Source organism: Papio anubis, chromosome 19 (assembly GCF_008728515.1).
Source record: "Papio anubis isolate 15944 chromosome 19, Panubis1.0, whole genome shotgun sequence".
Lineage (NCBI taxonomy): Eukaryota > Metazoa > Chordata > Mammalia > Primates > Cercopithecidae > Papio > Papio anubis.
Genome location: NC_044994.1, coordinates 71,377,763 through 71,398,519, shown reverse-complemented (window position 1 = coordinate 71,398,519; position 20,757 = coordinate 71,377,763). Strand labels below are relative to the sequence as shown.

The 20,757-nt window shown below is 59.5% G+C and overlaps 2 protein-coding genes across 2 annotated transcripts in view; one reads left to right on the top strand and one right to left on the bottom strand.

The window, feature by feature from the left end:
* Positions 1 to 20,757, bottom strand: part of NFATC1 (nuclear factor of activated T cells 1) — a 117,082-nt gene that overhangs the window by 35,045 nt on the left and 61,280 nt on the right. The window contains exons 16-17 of the mRNA XM_031658650.1: positions 18,656 to 18,788; positions 4,010 to 4,699 (exon numbers count right to left, since the gene is read on the bottom strand). Of these exons, the coding sequence (XP_031514510.1) occupies positions 4,010 to 4,699; positions 18,656 to 18,788 (823 nt within the window). The remainder of the gene's footprint in view (positions 1 to 4,009; positions 4,700 to 18,655; positions 18,789 to 20,757) is intronic.
* On the top strand, positions 11,765 to 19,922 carry LOC116271500. Its single transcript, XM_031658918.1, has 2 exons — positions 11,765 to 12,701; positions 18,065 to 19,922. The coding sequence occupies exons 1-2, from the start codon at positions 12,451 to 12,453 to the stop codon at positions 18,303 to 18,305; spliced, it is 492 nt and encodes a 163-aa protein (XP_031514778.1). The 5' UTR covers positions 11,765 to 12,450; the 3' UTR covers positions 18,306 to 19,922.

Here is a 20,757-nt window from a genome sequence, read left to right as displayed (position 1 = left end):
AGCCTGGGGTGTGGGTTCCAGGTTCCAGGGACCAAGGGCAAGCCGGAGGTCATCTGCAGGGGAGTGACCGACCCAGACTCAACCCTGACCCGGGACCCTTCCCGGCCATCTTGGAGGGACGCTCCAGCCATCTTCTCACAAGGAGAAGATGGAAGCGCCCTGTCCACAGCCCCGTCCACCCAGGACACGGGAAACGGCTTGGCCCGTGTCATTCCCAGTGAAGGCTCCATCCACTTGGCTCCAACAGAGCAATAAACATTTGAATCTGCTCTTCTCACTGGGGAGAGGCTGGTGTCTAGAGTGGGTGGACCTGCCCCTGGGTGCTCAGGAGGAACCTGGAGCCCACGGCCTGGTGCCTGTCTCCCAGGGCGGCAGCAATGTCAGGCCTGCACCAGGGACCACCCGCCTGCACCCCCTCAGCCCCCCGGACTCTCCCCTCCCCTCCCCTTGACATACACTGTGAGCAGAACTTCCTCTGCCACGCGCCCCGCCCGCCTGTGGACTTCCTCTGCCACGCGCCCCGCCCGCCTGTGAAGGACTGAGAGGGGCTGTCTGCCCGCGGGGGCAGATCAGGCCACGGCTGACACTGCTTCCAGCTGCCCAAAGCCTTAACTCCTGTGGTCCTGGCTGGGCATGAAGGGACCTCACAGGTGGAGACGAAATGGACGACGTTACCTGCACACATTTGCCACATCATAGGGAGGTGTCTGCCCAGGTATCTCAACCTCCATCCCAACCCTGACGCCCAAAGTAGCACCGCCTAGCGCCATAGGCTAACCCCAAAAGCTTGTGTGTGGCTGGTCCCGGGTTATGGAAACAGAATGAACGCAGGACTTATAAATTGTGCCCAGAACAGCGTGCAGGGTTGGCACTCGGGGACTGTGCTCAAGGTCCCAGGACCGGCCTTGAGCCTGATGAGACGTGCGTGTACGAGATGACTGTGGTTCGTGGGCTGGGGTGGGGGGAGGCTGGAGCCAGACTCCAAGGCCATCTCTGCTCTGACAACACAGAAAGCCCTGGGTCTGTGGAACAGGATGTGACCCATTTAGATCCGAGTTTGGGGACGATCACCACGGCAATAGAGTGGGGAAAATGGGGAGAGAGGCCTGCTGGGAACCGAGCTCACCCTGCGGGGAGAGGTTGTCCTCAAGTGTCCCGACGGCAGGACTCCGGGACAGACACTTTCTTAAAAGGGGCGTGAGCGACTGCTTTACAGCTAGCGAATCTTGGGCTCCAGGGTCACTGGCGGTCAGGAGAGGCCCCAGCGGGAATGTGGCATCGGGCACCCTCAGAGGAGCCGTAGGCCAGGCCCAGCGGCACGGCAGATGTACTCTGGCCTCAGCCCTTCCATGTATCAGGGAGTCGTCCATGCAACCCCCTCCCCCGTCCCGACCCCTCCATTTCCACGCACGGTCAGGTAGGCCAGGGCGGGGTCACCCCCTCACCCATGCGGCTCCAATATCCCCAGCCTGTGCACGCAGCAACACAGCAGCCCACCCTCTGTGGCCCGCCGGGCCTGGCTCACGTAGCTTTGACCTCTAGGACCACGGCCAGAGGGGCCCGGGCGACCTGGTGAGGCTTTGGCAGTCACGGGTTGGGTAAAGGGATGATCTCGCCTGAGCACCATGCAGGTCAACAGTCCCCTGCCTGCTGTGTTGATGCAGAATACGTCCCAGTCCCCAGCACTTCCCTGGCTCACCCACCCCAAGTCCCACCCTAAACTCTCCCCTTGCCATAAAGCCACACGTGAGCCCCAGGGCACCTGCTTCCCACCTGGGCCTGCAGAAACTGCCCAGATGTGGGAGCCCAGGGCCGGGGGGTCACAGCTGGGACAAGGCGTGGCGGGTGGAAAGAGAACTTCTCAGCATCTCCCAGCCACCTCGGGACCACGTGGCACCACGTGAGACAAAGCAGGGGTGAGGGGCTGGAGGCACAGATGCAGGGGTGAGGGGCTGGAGGCACGGACACAGGTGAGAGGCTGGATGCATGGATGCCAGCGTCCACCTTGCACAGGGGCTGGGGAGGAAGGCAGAGTCCATCTGTGCCCAGGAGGCAGCAGAGCAGGGACACGGGCCCCCCGCGGAGCTCCAGCTGACCTCACGGGGGACAAGGAGGACAGCAGGCAGGTCAGACAGAACTTCAGAACGACATCGGCACAGGACACGGAACATTGTCCTGGCCCCACCCCACAGTCATCATAAACCTCCAGGGAGTGGCCAGGGGCAGCCACGGGCCTCCAGTGTGTGGCTCCCAGGGACAGCCCCAGGGAGGCAGCAGCCTCCTGATCTGATGGGACACACTCCCGCAAAAACAGACGACGAGGGCTCGGGCTCCATGGAACACACGACCGCAAGCTCAACACACACACACACACACACACACACCAGGGCTGCGGGTTCCATGGAACACACTACCACAAGCTCACACACACACACACACACACACCCCCACACACACACCAGGGCTCCAGGCTCCGTGGAACACACTACCACAAGCTCGGTACAAACACACACACACACACACACACACCCCTACACACACCAGGACTCCAGGCTCCGTGGAACACACTACCGCAAGCTCAGTACAAACACACAAACACACACACACACCAGGGCTGCGGGTTCCATGGAACACACTACCACAAGCTCACACACACACACCCCGCCACACACACACCAGGGCTCCAGGCTCCGTGGAACACACTACCACAAGCTCGGTACACACACACACACACACACCCCAGGGCTGCGGGTTCCGTGGAACACACTACCACAAGCTCACACACACACACACACCCCCCACACACCAGGACTCCAGGCTCCGTGGAACACACTACCGCAAGCTCAGTACAAACACACAAACACACACACACACACACCAGGGCTGCGGACTCAAGAGCTTCATGCTTTGGGGGCTAACCATATTTGCATGCATTCTCCTCAAAAAGCTTGTAGCCTTCCGTCAGGAAACAGCAGGGAGGCCTCACTCCCTTTCCCAGCAGATGGAAACTGAGCCCCCGACGTCCGGGAGTCCCTGCCCCCAGGTCAGGAGGGGCTGATGCCGCCCCCTCCCCAGAAGGCCGAGGCTCACCTGGACCCCAAACCACGGGGCAGGGAGTGGGCCAGAAAACATGAGCTGAACCGCCCTCTAACGCGTGGTCCCCACGGCCGCAGGCGTGTCACTGATCACAGCGCAAGCAAGTCGGGCTGCGCCTCGAGATGTAAACACTCGCCAAGAATGCCATGGTGCCTTCGGTCACTCGCCAAGAACGCCACGGCACCTTCGGTCACCACTCCTCACAGAAAGGCCTGAGCGCTCAGGGCTCCCCACACCACCCGCCTGGCTATAGACGTGAGGCCACTTCCTTCCCAAACAAGCCCGAGTGCGCGGTGTTGGGTGCGTCTCCGCGCTGTGCGAGCCCAGGGGCTGGACGGGGAAGACCCTGCGCCTGGGGCCTGAAGGCACAGTCTAGGGCCCCCGGTGTCACGGCCGTCCCCCGAGCTCCTGGCAAGGATGCCGCGGCAGTTAGAAGTGTTTACAGAACCGCACAGGGTAACGTGCTCATCATTTCGGCTAAGCTGTTGTCTACAAGCCATTCACAGGACCCAGGCAGCACCCAGAGTGCCCCGACCGCCCACGCTGGTCCCCCTGCAGGTCAGGGCTTTGAGCCTGAGCCGCGTGGCTCCACGTTCAGCTGCAGAAGCAAACCTGGGCACCCAGCGTGAGCCTTAGACCCCGGGACAGTCTTGTAGGAGGGTCTGCAGCCCGGGACCCGCCAGGGGCCCCACGCGTGATCACTGGAGCCGATCCCACGGCGGGCACCCCAGTTGGCGCTGATGCCGTGGCACCACACGGGGGCACTTTATATCAGGAGGACGCACCCCACACCCAGCCCAGGGCCTCGGTGCACTTCCACACGTGCCACACATGCAGCACGCACACGGCCCCTCCGTGAGCTCACGCCGCCACGCCGGGCCAAGACCACATCTGCATGGCCACGGGCACTCACCGTCATCCAGGTACAACTGGTCCAACTCTTCAGGCTCTTGCTTGACCGTTACAGGAATAGGGGCCAAATTAGGACTACTGTCCTCACACGCCTCTGGCAGCAGCCGTGGCTGGGCGGCCGGAGACTCATCCCTGCGGACCGTGGGCGGCGGGTGCTGCGGGCGGCCCGTGGCGGGCGGGCACGCTGGGCTGCAGGGCTGCAGGCAGGTCAGCTCTTGGGCGGCGGGCGGGAGTGGAGGAGAGGGGCTGCTGGGGCAGAGTGAGTGTTCGAGACCAGGGGGGCAGCTACTGCTTGGAGGCACACTCACCTGCTGCGGCAGCAGGGCCGGGGGCGGCTGCCCGGGTGAGCCGGGGTGCGTGGCCACTGGCCTGGGCACGTCCTGGACAGCGGGGGCCTCTCCGGCCGGCTGCGGGAGTCCGAGGTGGCAGTGGCCCGGGCTGGCGACGCCCTTGGTGTAGGCGGCGGGAGAAAGGTCGTGGAGCTTGGGGCTCGCACCGGGGGCTGCTGGCATCAGGGTGCTTCTCTGCGGACAGGGCGGGAAGCCGGCCACGAGGCAGGAGCTGGGGTCAGGTGGCATCGCGAGCTGCTGGCTGTAGTATGGTCTTGGGAGAGGACTTAACCCCTGGCTCACTGGCCCACAGTTTGGAGCAGGCTCATAATCATCCGTGGGTTCTGTTTTTATCATTGGAACTGTGAGAAGGAAAAGAGAAGTTAAATAAACACCAGTTGCAGATTTGCAGATGAGTATGATCAGGCAGGCTTGTGGCTGGGACACCCTCCGCAAAACCAACAGGGCCCTGACTGGGTCCCTCTGTCTCCTGCCTGGTTCTCCCACCCCATTAAAAAAAAAGGTGTGAGTCATCGGCCGAGAGTCACAGCTGGTTCTAATACTGGCGAGGACTGTTTTCCTTGGACTCTCCTGCAGCACTAACGTGCTATGAAAGTCCCACTTGCAAACTGCGGTGGGAGCCCTGGACCCAGGGGCCTGTGGATTCGCAAGAATCAAAGCGAAAATTTCAACTTGGATGCACGACGGCATTTCTGCTCCCAACACTCGGTTTGATAAATGTCTGCACATTTGGTAAACTCGAATACACAACAAGACGGCTTTCAGGAGTCAGTAAAAATCCAACTGCAAAAGGGAATGACTGCTCCAGGAGAGAAGCCGTCCGTCACTGCGAAAGAAAAACACAGCCTCCACGGTCCTCCGGATTCCCCTTCTAAAGCGATGGGCTGTGTGGAGGCCATGACCTGGCAGCCTTGGACGAAACAGGGGGCTCCTGAGTTTCTAGAGCTTTCTCCCACCCAGCTCTCCCTAGAAGTCTAGGGCTGTGGGGAGGAGCCTACAGGTCAGGCACCGGGTCTCCAAGGTCACTCCACCAGGCCTGGGCCAGAGCCGACACCGGCTCCCGGCCTGCGCCCACCCCAGCCTTTGTGCCTGCTTCTGCAGGAGTGTTGGGAAGAAAGCAGGCAGGCGTGCAGTCAGCGGGAGCAGCGAGGCGGTCCCGGCCGGCATTCCTGCGGTTGCTGTTTTCCTGCTGGTCTTAGGTCTCCCGTGCTACTTAGAGGAGACATCAGACGGCTCAGTGGCTCTAAAGCTCTCGCAATGGTGCACGCAAATTCCTAACAGACGTGCAGCGCTGCTCTGGGCAAATGCTGTGTGGATCCTGTTTGGCAGCAGCGTCGGCCACAGGGAGGGAAACTCCCCTCCCATCACCACCTGGGGCCTATGAGTGGCCCCCAAAACCGGCACACAGGCTCCTGGTGCCAACACTCACCGCTGCAGAGGGTCCAGCAGCCTCCTGCAGTAAACAAAAGCATCTCCAATTCGAGACAAAATATTTAGCCCCGGGCTTGAGCCTGCGAGTCCATGCAGCTGTTCCCCACCACAGCTGGGTGCCGACGAGTCCACCAGCAGCTGCGACCGATGGATACGGCGTTTTCAGGCAGCTCGGGATATGGGAGCACCTGTGCTAGTGCAGCCTCCCCTGCAGCTCCCACCACAGGTCCCGGCGGTCGTGAGCACAGGGGCGAGTCATCTGTGTAGCCAAGGCACCTTCCCGCCACACTGGAGGCATCACAGGAACTGACCCATATGGGCCGTTCCCGGCTGCAGAATCTCACCAGCCTCTGAGTCCGAAGGAAGTCAACCAGAGCTTTCCACCCAGGCATTCCCAGTGGAGTTGCTGCATTTTGTTGCTTTTGTGCTGACTTTTCAAGTCCCTACTTTCATTCACTCATTCAAATCTATCATCTGCCCTGCACACTGCCTAGGGAGGCCCAGGTTTAAACTGTCCGCCCTGCACTGAGTAGGGAGGCCCAGGTTTAAACTGTCCGCCCTGCACTGAGTAGGGAGGCCGAGGTTTAAAGCGTCCGCCCTGCACACTACATAGGGAGGCCGAGGTTTAAAGCGTCCGCCCTGCACACTGAGTAGGGAGGCTGAGGTTTTAGATGGGGTGGGTGACCAGGAGGTGCTGACGTCCAGGAGGCAGGAAGAAAATCACAGGGTAATCGTGATTACAAGGCTTTCCCAGGACAGAGCCTGCAGCTCACTGACCAGGGCCCATAAAGCCACACTCTGCTGAGGGTCCTGCCAGGCCTTCCTGGGGCTCCATAGCCCAGGCGTCCCCAGCCTTTGGCCCGGGGCACGTCCAGCCACAGAGAATGCGGGGAGTGCGGCCTGAGCTGTCAAGCCTGGAGGACGAGGCCAGGGGCTGCCTCTACAGTGGTGCCCAGGGCAGGGGAGAGGGAACGGGTGCGCTCCCCCAGCCTCGTCAGCCACCCCGTCCTGCAATCGCCGCTGGGGTCACGCTGGAATTACACCCCCGGAACCGGGGCACGCTGGAATTACACCCCCGGAACCGGGTCACGCTGGAATTACACCCCCGGAACCGGGTCAGGGCTGGAATTACACCCCCGGAACCGGGGCACGCTGGAATTACACCCCCGGAACCAGGTCACGCTGGAATTGCGGACGAGATCAGGGCTGGAATTACAGGAACCAGGGCAGCTGCAATTACACGAGGTCCAGGGGCGCTGGAATTACACCCCGGAACCAGGTCAGGGCTGGAGATTACACCCCAGGAACTAGAGGCAGCTAGAATTACACCCTGGGAACCAGGGCAGCTGAATTACACCCAAGGGAACCAGGTCAGAGGCTGGGAATTACACCCAGGAACTGGGGCAGCTGGGAATTACCCGGAACCAGGTCAGGGCTGGAATTACACCCGGAACCAGGTCAGGGCTGGGTGCAGGAACCAGGAGCGCGCTGGAATTACACCCCAGACGTCACATTCAGTTGTCACAACAGTGAGGCCCGCTTGGTCCCATCTGAAGACAACGCTCACGCCTGGCACACGAGGGTCTGCGTGCTCTCAGCCCCGCACGCTCTCCTTAGTTGGGGCTGAAGGAGGTGCACAGACCCTGGCAGCGCTGGGGGAAGTTCCTACCTCCAGCCACCTGAATGTGGCCACCTCTGGGGCCGTCCTCTTCAGCTGAGGGTTCACAGATGGGGCAGAGCCCCAGGACTGCCTGTGCAAGTTGGGGGGCTGTGGAGGAGAAGGCGCCCTCATGTTGATTGGGAAACCCTACAGGTCTCACTTTATATTAGAAAGTCGAATATCTGGGCCGTGGGCTGCAACACCTTTTTGAAGGGGCGGCGGGAGGCGGTGCCTGTGGAGGGTGGGGCTCTAGCCACTGTCTGGAGACCACAGGGCTGGGGTCATTTTCATCCAGGGGACGCATTTTGGCCTCAGGTTATGGCCTCCCCACCAACTCTGCGGAGGCAGCTGGGCCTCAGGAACTGCCCCTTCCTGCCGTTCCAGCTTCAAGCATGTGGTAAATCCACAGATGACGAGTCCACGACAAAGCCAGACGGTGGGGAGCCCCAGAGGCAGGGCTCGGCCAGTGGTCTCTGTGAACTCAGGCCTGTGCCTTTGAGAGGCACAGGGGTCGCTGGAAACAGGACCAGATGTGGGAGTGAGATGCTGGTGGGCACCCACGTCTCTCCTGCTCAGAAGAGGCTGATGTCCCCAACAGCCAAGGCTCCATTCTAAATTTGGCCGGTAATTTTCAGAGTTTATGATCTTTAGTAAAAGCACGTGGCTGGAAGGTTAAATTAATACCCTGTTGGGATCCTCTCTCCGCTGCACGGGATTTTCAGCCAGGGCCCAGAAATGTGGCCAGGCACGGGGGCCAGCGCGCCTCTTCTGTGAAATGTCCCCCAAGCGCTTTAAAAACTGGTACCTGCCAGCTCTGCCGGACACTAAAGGCCCCGAGCACAGCTGTCCCATAAACAGCAGTGGCCATAAATCAGCCGCCCCACGGGCCAAGGCCAGCGATGCCAGAGAGCCGTCGGGCCAGGGCAACCGGGTGGTTGCTGCTGCTGCTGGCTGGAGAACGCCAAGAACACGGTGCAGACGCCGCCCGTCTAAAACCGTGGTGGCACCGGCATTAACCCCCGCATCTCTCCAGCCACTGGATTCTTCCTGGGGAAGTCCTGACCAAGGATCGTGGTGGCGAGGGACACACAGCCCTGGGACATACGACCCACCTCCCCAGGATGCTGGCGGCTGGCAGTGGTGTCGGGATGCCCCGGCCGCTTGCCCTGTGGGTTCGGAGCAGGCCCAGCACTGATGTGTCCACCACCCCCAGGGGCAGGCAGAAGGCCGAGTGGACGCTTCACTGGGACCCCACCAGGTTGGCAGCTCCCGTCCCCCCACCCACAGGCAGGCGCTCCCTCTCTGAGGCCCGGGGCTCCAGCCCACAGAGGCTGTGGCAACACACTCCTCACAGGAATAAGCTCGTGTGCCTGCCCGCTGCCCCTCTCCCGCCCACAGCTATTTGCAGGGAGCTGGGGGCAGTGACTTGAAACCTGGGGTCGCTGCATGTGCCCCACCCATGATGGCATCTTGTGAGTCTGGAGAGCCAGTCCCGGTCCCTTGGCAGTGTGAGCTGTGGGTGTGGTCACCGCGCTGGAAGGTGGCCTGGGCTGACCCTGCAGGTGTCTGCTCCTGTTCCTGCTGCAGTGCCCCTCCCCGGGCTGGGGTCCCCAGGCGGTTTCTCTCAGCCTTGCCCGTGAGGTCCGGCTCAAGTCTGGGGTTGGCCGGACGGTTTCTCGGCCCTGGCAGCAGCGTCTTGTGCCATCCCAGCTGCTCCAAAGCTGCCACCCACCAGGGCCGGGCCTTCCCCAGGTGACTCCCCCATCTCCCTGTCCTTGCCCCAAGGGGCACTGACATGAAGCACAGCCAGGGACAAAGGGCCGTGGACGGCAGGGACGCGTGAGGCACCCGGCACCCGCGGAGGATGTTTCTGGATGGCCCCGCCTGACCCGCTGGCCCATGAGGATGTAGCGGGATGTTCTCTGCTAAGTCAAGCCCCAGAGAGCTGTGGCCTTCTCAATACAGAGAGAAGCTGGAAAGTGCAAACTCACCTTCACAAGCAAAGGAAAGCCACACGGCTGCTTCCACATCCCAGCATCTAAGAAGCTTAAATGCACGAACATACTGCACCTGCGCTTGGCCTAAGCTGTGCTTTTTGTGTGGGTTTCAGGGAAGACGTACACCTGTGCTGTAAATCAGAGCCTCGTGAGACGCATCCTATCAGCGAGGAAATGAGCGAGCGTCTGCACAACAGCCTGGGAGTCTCGCCCGTGGAGGGAGCCGCACGGGCCCCGTTCACGCGGACAGCACGTGTTCTGGGCTAACCCTGCGCCAGGCGGCCTCTGGCTGCCTCCTGATGACGTCAGCCACGTGGGGCTGGGGTGGAGCATCAACCACGAGGGGCTGGGGTGGAGGCGGCAAACGGGTGGGCTCAGAAAAAGGGCAGCTCACTTTCAGGCTAAGCAACGGTGCACCAGAAACGCCAATCACCTGAGGGTGAGTTTATGAAACTCATTACAAAGAGCAGAGTATGGAAGGCGAGTGCTAGCCTCAGCACCTGCCGGCTTTACAAAGCATATTCCCACGGGGCAGGCTGGCTGCAGTGTCCACGGCAGCCCCATTGTCCACGGTGGCTACCCCATTGTCCATGACAGCCCCAGTGTCCACGGCAGCCCCAGCGTCCACAGCAGCCCCATTGTCCACGGTGGCTACCCCATTGTCCACGGCAGCCCCAGCGTCCACAGCAGCCCCATCGCCCACGGGGACTGTCTGTGGAGGCGGCGCACAGCGGTCAGCGGTGTGCAGAGCTGACAGGCAAACCGTCCCCGCAGACCCAGGCCTCACACTGCATCCTCCGTGGAAGGCACTGAGGGCCTGTCCCACGCCTGGTGCTGTTCTGGGGCCCAGCTTCTCCCTGACGCCACTGCAGAGTCTCTGCCTCAATAGCAGTGACGTCGGGAGCTAAATCCTGGAGGGAGGCTTCTGCCCCAGGTGAACACGACGTTTCCAGGCCCCGTGCAGGTGCCCGTTCTGGCCAAAGACGCAGGCAGTGAGCTGGGAGAGCCTCTCCCCAGGGCCTCCCTCCCAAAGCCCCCACCACGGCCAGAGAGCATTCAGCACAATCCCGGCCTCTCTTTAAAGAACCCCAAGCCTGGAAAATGGGCTCCCATCTCTACATGGCAACAGAAGCCAGGACGTAAGTGGGCTTCACCCGCCGCAGCTCCTCGAACGGTTCCAGTTCTAAAGCCCCAGCTGGATCTATGCAGCCCCAGGACAGGCAAAGCCCCTCACCTAGGGCGGACCTGGGGGCCCCTCACAGCTCCTAATGGCCCCGAACGCAGCCTCCTCCCAACATAGTCCCCTTGGCTGCCTTGGTGTGACCGGGCTCCTGGGGGGACAGCTGGGGTCTTCATGGCTCCCAGATCAGGGCCCCCTTCTGCTATAAGACAGAGGTGACAAGATCTGAGAATGAAAATCGGCATGAGCCTGCCCCACCCGTCGGCTTCCTCTGCGGTTGGTGACCTGCAGCTCCTGGCTCCTCGGGGACTCTGTCTGCAGCACAGGGAGCACCTGGGGGTGGGCGGGGGGGCCTGGGGACAAGAACGGGGACCTGGGGATGGGCAGGCAGGGGTGGCAAGGGGCAGGCCCAGCCCTTTGGCTTTAGACAAGTGGGGTCACTGCTATGGATGGAATCATGTCCCCTCAACCTCATGTTGAGGCCTTAACCCCCATCCATGTGACTCTACTTGAGAACAGGGTTTGCAGGAGGTAACTGGGGGTTAAACAATATCATCAGGGCGGGGCCCTGATCCAATGGGACTGTCATCCCACGAAGAGGAAGAGACAAATTGCCTGTCCTGCCACGTGAGGATATGGCAGGATTTTGGCTGTCTGCAACCTGGAAAGGTCCTCACCAGAACCTGACTATACCAGCCCCGAACTCAGACTTCCAGCCCCCAGAGCTATGAGAAATGAATGTCTGTTGTTTACAAGGCGCCCAGCCGGTGGTGCTCACTACGGAAGCCCCGAAGGCTGAGACGGTTCCCCGGACCCCCTTCCTGCATCCACAGTAACATCTGGTCCCCAGGTGGCGTTGGGGGCGGGGAGATCCAACACCGAGCTCCCTGCATGCTGCAGGTGCCATGCACAGCAAGGAATGATCCCAAGACAGTTCCCTTCTCCCCCAGGCCCACATTTTTACGCAACCTCAAGTGTTTAGCTTGAATTACTCTACGAGGTACGTGCTACAGTACTGGACAAAAGGGGTTTTGTTCAAAGTCTAAACCCCTGGAAAACAAAGATCGGATTGTCTTCTGTTTGCTGTACGACAATAAAGTCCAAGTTTTGCCATCAACATAAACAACCAGGAATGACTCCTCCAGGCATGACTCTTCTCACACAATGAAAGAAAACAGCGGATGGAGCTGTCCTCTCCCCTGTCCCTCGAGGCTGAGCGGCCATCATTTCTTCATGTTCAGAGCCAAGATCAGTTTCCAGAGCAGGTGAGGGACCCACGGCACACCAGGGGGTGAATCTGCACCAACCAGGCACCGCCTGACGGGAGACAGAGAAGGGTCCTTCCGAACTCCATCTGCCTTTGGGAATTCGTGCTCTCTCCCCAACTCTTCACTGGCGTTCCTGCCGAAGCATGTTCCAAGGTTTCCGGGAAGGCACACTCTTCCGGAGCCACAGCCACGTGAGTTGTTTCCAACCACGCACGCCACAGACCTCCAGGCTGAAACCGCAGCTCCGTGGCGGCCGACAACCGCGGCTCACCCCGGCGAGGAGCCCAGGACGGGCCTGAGTGCTTTTGTTCATGATCTCACTTTGCCTTCACACCCATCCTGCGTGTCGGTGGGGGTGAGAGAATTCTCTTTCCCTCAGGTTTATCATGTCGACCCCAAGCAACATTGGTGGGGGGCTTCCTACACACACAGAAGTGTGAAAACAGGCGCAGGGCTCAGTGACTTGACGGGGGTCTCGGGTGGCAGCGACGGAGCCAGGACGACACGGCCGCGGCGAGGGGAAGCGCGAGGGGGCCTTGGGCCGTGGGGCGGCCCCATGCTGCTCCAGGGCACGGCGAGGAGGATCTGTTGCCCAACTAGGCTGATGACAGAGGACGCTCCCACAGACCACATAAGCCGAAACACACACTGGTCAGCTCTCGCCAATCCTCGCCTGGGTGGCCCTCCGTGTTCTGCGGGGCCAGGCTTTCCCATTCCGGCTGGAGCCACGGAGCCACAGTGGGGCAGCAGCATGGCCGATGCATCGGTTCGGGAGCCTCTCCGCATGGACAGGTGGGTCCCTCCCAGGTGCACGGCCAACGTCGCCAAGCTCAGGGTGCTCCTCTTGCCTTACGCATGTCCCGGGGCGCAGGCTTCCTGGCGCCCAGCCTCCCCACTGACTCACACCTCCTGGTTTGTTTTTGGTGGCCCATGGCCCTTAGATTTCTAAACAAGCCCCTTCCCGCCCTCTCGTCCTGTCTCAGGCTCCTGGCCCCATCCTCCTTCTGCAGTCAGACTCGCCCAGCCCCAGGCGCGCCCGTCGGATGTGGAGTCCTGTGGACTCTTCCACACCAGTCTGGATCCCGACGCTAGTTCCCTAATTTATTCCTCTCATCTCTGATTTCTGAAGGAGCTGTCTTCCACCCCAAATCCCTCCCGCTTTAAAACAGGCTCTGAGGACACGCACGGCCTAAGTGTCGGGTGGCTAGGACGCCTGGCGTCTTGCTGGTAGGGGTTTTGGCGAGCACATCTCCGGCTCCCCTTTTAATTGGAGCCCTTCTCTGGACATTTGGGGAGGTCTCCTGGGAGGTCTGGTGGGGCCGGCACCCCACAGCATGTGACAGAATTCCCTTCCCTCAGGTTTACGGCATCAACAGTGAGCATCAGAACACCCCTCCCTCACTCGCTGTCTGAAGAGTGAGGCAACCGACAAAACTGAAATTTAATAAAAGCTGTCTCCCTCCCTCGGGTGGTTGTGGGGCTCTCAGTAGAACAGGGATGAGGAGCCCACAGGCCACTGCTCACAGGTGGGGCCAGCTCAGCTCCCGCCACAGACACACTCGGCAGCTGGGCTCCCAGACTCCTCGCCCCGTGGCCACCTGGAGCGCGGCGCAGGCCACACCGCGGGTTGGAAATGTCAGCATCATCTGCTCTGTTTGAAATCAGGTAGGACTTCTAAGCTGGGGCAGAGCTGGGCTGAAACATCAGTGTGGGGGGCCCGGCTTGACCCCTACAAGCTGCAGAAAGGGGAGGCCACCCTGGTTCCTGCGCAGGACGGGGCATGGAGTGTGGGTCGTCTGCGTTTTAGGCCCTTGGAGGGCGCACAAGGGGTGCCAGGAGAATCTCTGCTTTAAGAACCTGCGACCAGGCCCTGGTGCATCGAGGCACCCACAGCCGACACACGGAAACCATCTCAAGGCTGAAACCCAGAGCACCGCGAGGCCAGGGCTGACCTGTCGTTGTCAGGAGCTGGGAGGCAGCTGCCATGATGGCGGGATCAGATGAGGGAACATAGGAGCCATGCCTGGGTGTCTGAAATGGGCAGGGTCACTTTGCAGTGAGAGCCGAGCTCAGGCCCAGCCCCAGGGTGCCTACAAGTGAGGGGAGGGGAAAGGAAGAGACCACAGGTGTTCAAGGCCCACCCAGGCTGTGCTGTTGGCCAGTGGCAACGAAAGCGCGATTTGGGGCCGCTGAGCATCTGCAGAGACCTCACGAACTTCACTGTCTCAGGATCAAGCTTTACATGCAGTGGACTTGGACAAAGTGAGCCGGGAAGTCCAGGGAAAAGGCAGAATGGGAAACTCCTGGGAAGGGGAGGCTGCTGGGCTGAGCAGGAGGGCGTGGAGGTCGGGCGGTGGCCCAGGACTGCTTGTCTGCAACCAGGAGGATCCCTTGCAGGGTGCTCTGAGCCCCTCAGCTCACGCAGCCCCAGCTGAGCTTACTGAGGGCCTGGGCCATGCCATCTGGAGGAGGCTTCCTAGAGGGGCCGGTTCTGTGGCCTGGGAAGTGCCAGCGGAGACACGCCCCCAGCTGTTGACCCTGGGTGGTGCGCTCTGTGCACGGGGACCTCAGTTTCACAGCCTCCCCCACCCCATGGCTCACTCCCTGAGCAGCTCCCTCCAATGACCTTCACTGGGGTGGACCCAAGGCCACAGGACCCCGGCTCCCTTTGTACCAACACCTCACCAATGCCACAGCTATTGCTAGATTTAATAATCCATTGCAAACAGGGAAGTAATGGAATCTATTCCCCTTTCTACCCCTTGAGGCAGAAAGAGATTCTCAGGCCTAGGTCATCGTGGCAGGGCCAGCAGAGCAGCTGGTGAGTAACGGGGGCGGGAAGCGCATCTACCCTTCTTCGTGACATTTGAGTCTCCAGCTGGCTCCTGTCTGGTCTTGGGGCCCATGCCCATCCCCTGTGAGAGACCCCCAGATCCTGAGGCAGATCCGTCCCGACGCCCTCGCACCCCGGACATCGCATTCTGTGGTCAAAGCTGTTTCTGTGCCTGGATTATCACAGCAGCCACTCCCTGTCACCGGATGACCCTCAGCTGGACCGCGTATCCCGAGGAAGGGGGCTCTGGCCACCAAAGGGACCCCCACAGAGGCAGGGCTGGCTGTGTGTTCCCACGGGGACCTGGGGCTGGGAGCAGCTTCTCCTCGGCACTGATGGGGGAAGAGCTCCATGTCCCCAGCCCTGGGGCCCTGGAAGCATTTCCAGGTAACCGACTAAAACGACTTCAGACAAAAAGACCTGACAAGGCCCAGTGATTTGTCATGTTTTATTTTCTTGTTTAAAAAAATACTGACTTTGGCAGGTAATTTGGAGTTTGTAACTTGGTTTTCTTTCTCCAAAGTGCCCGTGGCCCCACACTGCCTGCTCCTATCTGGGGGTGTAAGTGCACCCCTCACGCAAGCTCCAGGCCACGCGGACGCCGCCTTCTAACCAGACCTGGGCAGGGTCCCCATGTTCCAGGCTCGCCTCTCTCCACCTACAATGCTGACATTTTGGAATCACCTCTTGGAACTGCGAAGCTTCCTGGTAGCAGATCATCCCTCAGCCCTCCCAACACGCCTTCCGGGGGATTACATTCAGGCCGCAGTTAAACAAAAACAGTGACAGACAAGCCGCTCAGGAAGCCTCTCTGTGGGCGCGTGTGTTCCAGCCTCTTTAATTGCAGACGACCTCTTCACTTTGCTCACCGGGCAGCACCCCGGGATGTCAGGAGGGGCGGCGGGCAGGACTCCTCGAGGTCTGTGCCCGCTTCGTTCATGGAACTGATACATTCTGGTGGGAACTCTTCCCCATTTAACACCTGGTCCCGCTAGGGAGGGTGAAGAGAACTCTCCCTCTGGGCCCCATCACAGACCATCAACCAAAGGCTCAGCCCCACCTGAGCCCGGGGCCCTCTGCACTCAGATGCGTGATTCCCGAAGGCTGACCACTGAGACCTTCTGACTTGAAAGGAGAGACGCCAGGCCACGGCCTCCCTGGGCCGCCTCCCTGCGCCACCTCCCCCGTGCAGCCTCCCCGCGCTGCCTCCCTGTCCTGCCTGTGGGGATGGCAATTTTGAAGGAAAACCTAAAATGAGACTTGATTTTACAAATGTGTACATGAAAGGAATTCCACAGCTGGAGTTTAAGTGGGTTCATTTTTGTCATCTTGTGCATTTCAACAGCACATTTCACGACCCCAAGAGTCTGCCCCTCACCGCCGTGACCCCCGGGCGCACAGACCCGAAGCTCACTGGCACAGTGGAAACCTAGAATGCGAACAACCCCCCACACAACAGTGTGGGAACGGGAAAAAGTAAACCAAGAGAAGCTTCGAGTCCGGCCGCGACTTGCTAACCTGCTGTCCTCCACCCACACCCACCCGTCCCGCCTCTACTCCAGGTCCTGCGGAAGCAGAGCTGGCAACTATCTCTCAGACCCCGTGGAAGAAGCCATCCGAGCTGGACCCCAAGACACAGATGCACAGCACGGAGGATGAAGGTCCTGGAGTGGCCTTGGTGTCCTCAGACCCAGCCGGGGTTGCAGGGACAGGAGGTGCAGTGGGGACGCAGGACGGAACACGGATACGTGGGTGCTGGTTTCCATTCATTCGTTTATTTATTTAAGAACCACAATGACAGTGGCCTCGAGGTAGGCACAGTGTCAACATTGGGGATCTCGCCCTGCGGCAGCCTGGGGGCTCTGCCTGAGGGGCTCACAGTCTGGTGCAAGTTGTGGTCATAGCCCTCAGGACCAGGTGGGGTGACAGGGAGCCGGGGAGCCCCTGGGGGCCTGGTCAGTGTACTCGTGGGGGCCTGGGATGGTCACCCAGGGACTATGGCGCTACGTCCAGGAGAGGAGAGACGACAGAGGCAAAGAGAGGGAGGACGGGCAAAGGCTGGTGCCCAGGGCGAGCCTGGGGAACCTGGCCTGTGTTCAGCCATGCTGGGGCAGATGGCGGGTGGAGGGTGCAGCCGGGACACTGGGCGGGGGTCCAGGAGAGACGTCCACGCCGGGCACGGAGCTGAGAGGGGAGCTGAGGCTGACCGAGGCAGAAGCGCGGCTGGTAGGACAGGACGGCCGGCTGCCAGGTGGGGTGTGGACAGGAGGTAGCAGGAGCGGCTCAACCCCACCGGCTTCATGCTGTGGCCATGGTCCTGGGGGCCTCCACCTCCCGCCTGTGAAGGGCAGGCATGCTCCCCACACACCCCTTCTTCTGCCTCTGAGACGCGTGATCTGTGCTAAACTCGGTGCTGCTCAAACCCGCGGTGGGGACTGCCGGGTGCCGAGCAAATAAGAAAAAAATTAATGCACTGCTCTGGAAAGCAGTCCTTCTCTGTAAGGCCTAGGTTTTCTTTAAAACATTCAATTTCTGGTCAACCACGCTTGAAGTTTAATTAGGACACAATCATTATATTTTCAGTAAAAGATGAAATATTTTCTTCTGTAAGATATATTGTACTTTGTTCCAAGAACGGGTCGGGCTCACCAAGTGTGGGTGGCACAGATCATGTAAACCCGAGGGGGGTCCCAGAACGTGAGGCTCTTCCCCACAATCCCAGGGGGTCCCAGACTGTGAGGCTCTTCCTCGCGAGGGCTGGGCTGGGGGCTGCCCGTCCCCGCTACAGCTTGTCTCACAGACACTCTCAGGGGACAGCGACTTTACAGCGAAACCCCATTTTCCACCTGTTGAGAGGCGTTTCTAGAGCTTGCCTGACAAAACGGGGAGTCCCAACAGTTCAGTGTGAACGTGGGGATTCGAGGGCTTTCTTAGAATCTGGTCTATTACAAATGCTGTTTACGTTCAGAGAAAATGGAAACCTTCAAAACACTTCGATTTTGCTAAGAAAACGCGGCTGCTTTTGCAATCAGTTTGCAGTGTGTAATTTCCCTCTTGATGATAGGAATCTCTGCAGTTTTTAGAAAAAAAGCGATATAAAAAGATTGTTGATGTTAGCTAGGCTTACCCAAAATACAGTAAAACTCAGGATGACAGCTAACTCTGTCCTCTCCGAGCTGGGGGGTGTGGCCTGTACCCACAAAGGAAGCCCGGGATGGCGTGGGGGACACCCTTCTCTTCTACTGGTTCAGGGACTGAAAAAAAAAACTCAATGGTATTTTCTTTAAGAAAACACCCTAAAGGTTAAAAACAGAAGCTAATTTTTTTTTTTTTTTAGTGAAAAGGAGCCATTCCCACGGCGGTTAAGGGACAGGCAGGTTGAGGAGAAGGTGCCCCAGCGTGGATGCCCATGGTCCCAGGAGATGAAATTACCCTTGGAGAAGTGTGTTGGGGACGTCCGCCCAGCACAAAGCTCATTCACCATCCTTAAAGACCACATCAGGACTATATGCTTAAAAGCAAAGTTTATTCCTAAAGTTGCCTGCAAAATAGCTGTACCTATTTGCCTTCTCACCTGAAGCAGCTTTAGGATGCAAATGCACACCAGGACCCCCTCAGTTTTTTGGAGCAGAAGAGCCATGTTTTCCCCTGGGCTGTTATACATTCGCAAGAAGCAGAATAACCGTGACTATCTGAGTATGCAACCCCCCGACCAAACCCCAACAGGGACCAAGGAAAATGCATCCGAAAAAAGCTTCCCTTTTCCTTTCCTTCTCAGGGAATCGATGACTCAGCGTCACTAACGGGACCTCACACAGTTAAACGTGCAACACGCCATGCTGCTTTACGGCGACGTCGTTTCTGCGTCTTTAGAAAAAGCACCCCACGCGCTCATTTTCACTGCTTAAGGTTAGAAAGATGGCGTTACCGTTGGCGGGAAGGTAGGTGAAACGCTGGTACTGGCTTCGCTTTCTCTTCCCGTTGCAGACGTAGAAACTGACGTGAACAGGGCTGGTTATCCTCTGATTCCGAAACGGCGGGATCTCAACCACCAGAGAATTCTAGAGAAGAAGGGCACACAGGAGGCACAATTAGCACCCGGCAGGCGACGGCTGCCACGCCACGGCGGCCACACAGCAACCCTGCGTTTCCATGGCGGCGCGGGACGCTGTGACGGTAAACTCCTGACTGGCCACCTGGGCGTCCAGAAGCAGCTGACGACAGCCCCGGACGCTCTGTGCCACCTGCACTTGTGTGTGGACACTCACAGGGAAGGGATGCCCTTGGCTTCTTGCACACCTAGGAGCCGAGAGGCTTCCTCAGAGCAGTGGAGCAAACAGGACCAACCTCAAGACTGAAATCTTGTCAATAGAGGGAAAGAAGCCAGGAAAAGAGAAGCTGTGAACAGAACTGGGACCTGAGGTGCCTGAGGGTGGAGGTTGCCCGGGGCCACCTGGGCAAGGGGCCTGGTGGGGATGCAAAAGGCTCTGCCTACTCCGATGCCAAAGGGTTGGTGACCTTCAGAAAACGACCCAAGGCCCCATCGCTGGCCGCTGTGTGATAGAAGTGGTTGGTGGCCCAGCACCGCTCAGACGACTGCAGTGAACCCCGGAGGAGCAGGTGCATCCTGGACACGCGGTCTCAGGGGAGGGCCTGTGTTTGTCACATTTGATGACGGCCGAGGCCCTCAACCAGACCCCAAATTCACTCCAACTGAGGAAGCGGAGGTGGACCCTGACCCCCGCAGACCCCGGGGTGGGAACAGCCAAGGGCACGGAGGCACAGACAGCAGAGGACGGCATGTGGAGGCTGCCGTTACCATTTCATGTTTTTAATATGAGTCAGCAGCACGTTTACAAAACTCATGCTCTCTCAAGTACACACACGAAACGCAAGCCATGGGGTGTGGCGCTGTTCGCAGAGGTCGGGGCTGGGTGCGGGACTGGGACACAGACATCCCGACCGCTTGCTCAGGCCCCAGCGTTACTCGGGGCTCTAATGACCCTAAATGACTGGGGTGATGCGGGCATCCCTGCCGAGGGCGACACTTGGTATCTGGGGAGAGGCTTGGTGTGAGTCGCGTCTATAAAGTTTAATTTTTATAATCATATGACTTAGTTTAACAAGCAGGAGAAAAATCCATTGTATTACTTCTTTTGTTAAAATAATTAATTATAGCACAGCACCTAGCTTAATAGCTAAATTGATTGAATCATGTTAACAACAAAATCTTGTGAGTGTTAAAGACAGAAAACTGAAGATAACTTCAGGTCCAGGTTCTCTCATTTACAAATAATGAAAGAGCTGAGGCCCAGACACCGATGCAGAGGGGCCATGCCCGCCTGTGCCCCCCCCCCGGGGCCCTGTGCCTTGGGGCCACGCTTTCTCCTGGCAGCAGGACTGTGTTGTTTAATTAACTGCAGTTCACTGGGAAGAAGCAGAAGCCACGGCACATGGGCGTCTTCCTGCCTTTGCCCCTCATCAGAGCTGCCCCAGGAGAGCTGAAGCTGACGCTGGAAGGACCGCAAGTTCTGTCAATGCCCACGGAGCCTGGGCTGCCCCCAGAGCACTGTGGGTCTGGGCTTCGCCTGGCCTGGCCATCTCGGGCTGACCTGGGAAGCTCTGGCCGCCCGGAGCCTGTCTTGGCATTTGTATGGGGGATAAAGAGATGCTTCCTCCAGGGCTGTTTTCTGAATTCAGCAGCGCTCAGGGCAGCTGCTACAGCAGGAGGGTCTTTAGAGCAGAAGCAGCTGAGGGAAGAGACAAGAAGGAAACCTCTCACGAGACTGAAATAAAAACGGGCCGGGAAGCGCTCAGAGGCAGTGGCAAGAGGAGGGGAGGCGGGGACCCCATGGGACAGGCTGGGGTGGAGGTGAGGACCTCGTGGGCCAGGCTGGATGGGCGGAGGCGGGGACCCCGTGGGCCAGGCTGGATGGGCGGAGGCGGGGACCCCGTGGGCCAGGCTGGATGGGCGGAGGCGGGAACCTGTGGGGCAGGCTGGATGGTGCATACCAGTTTTCCTAGGTCCTA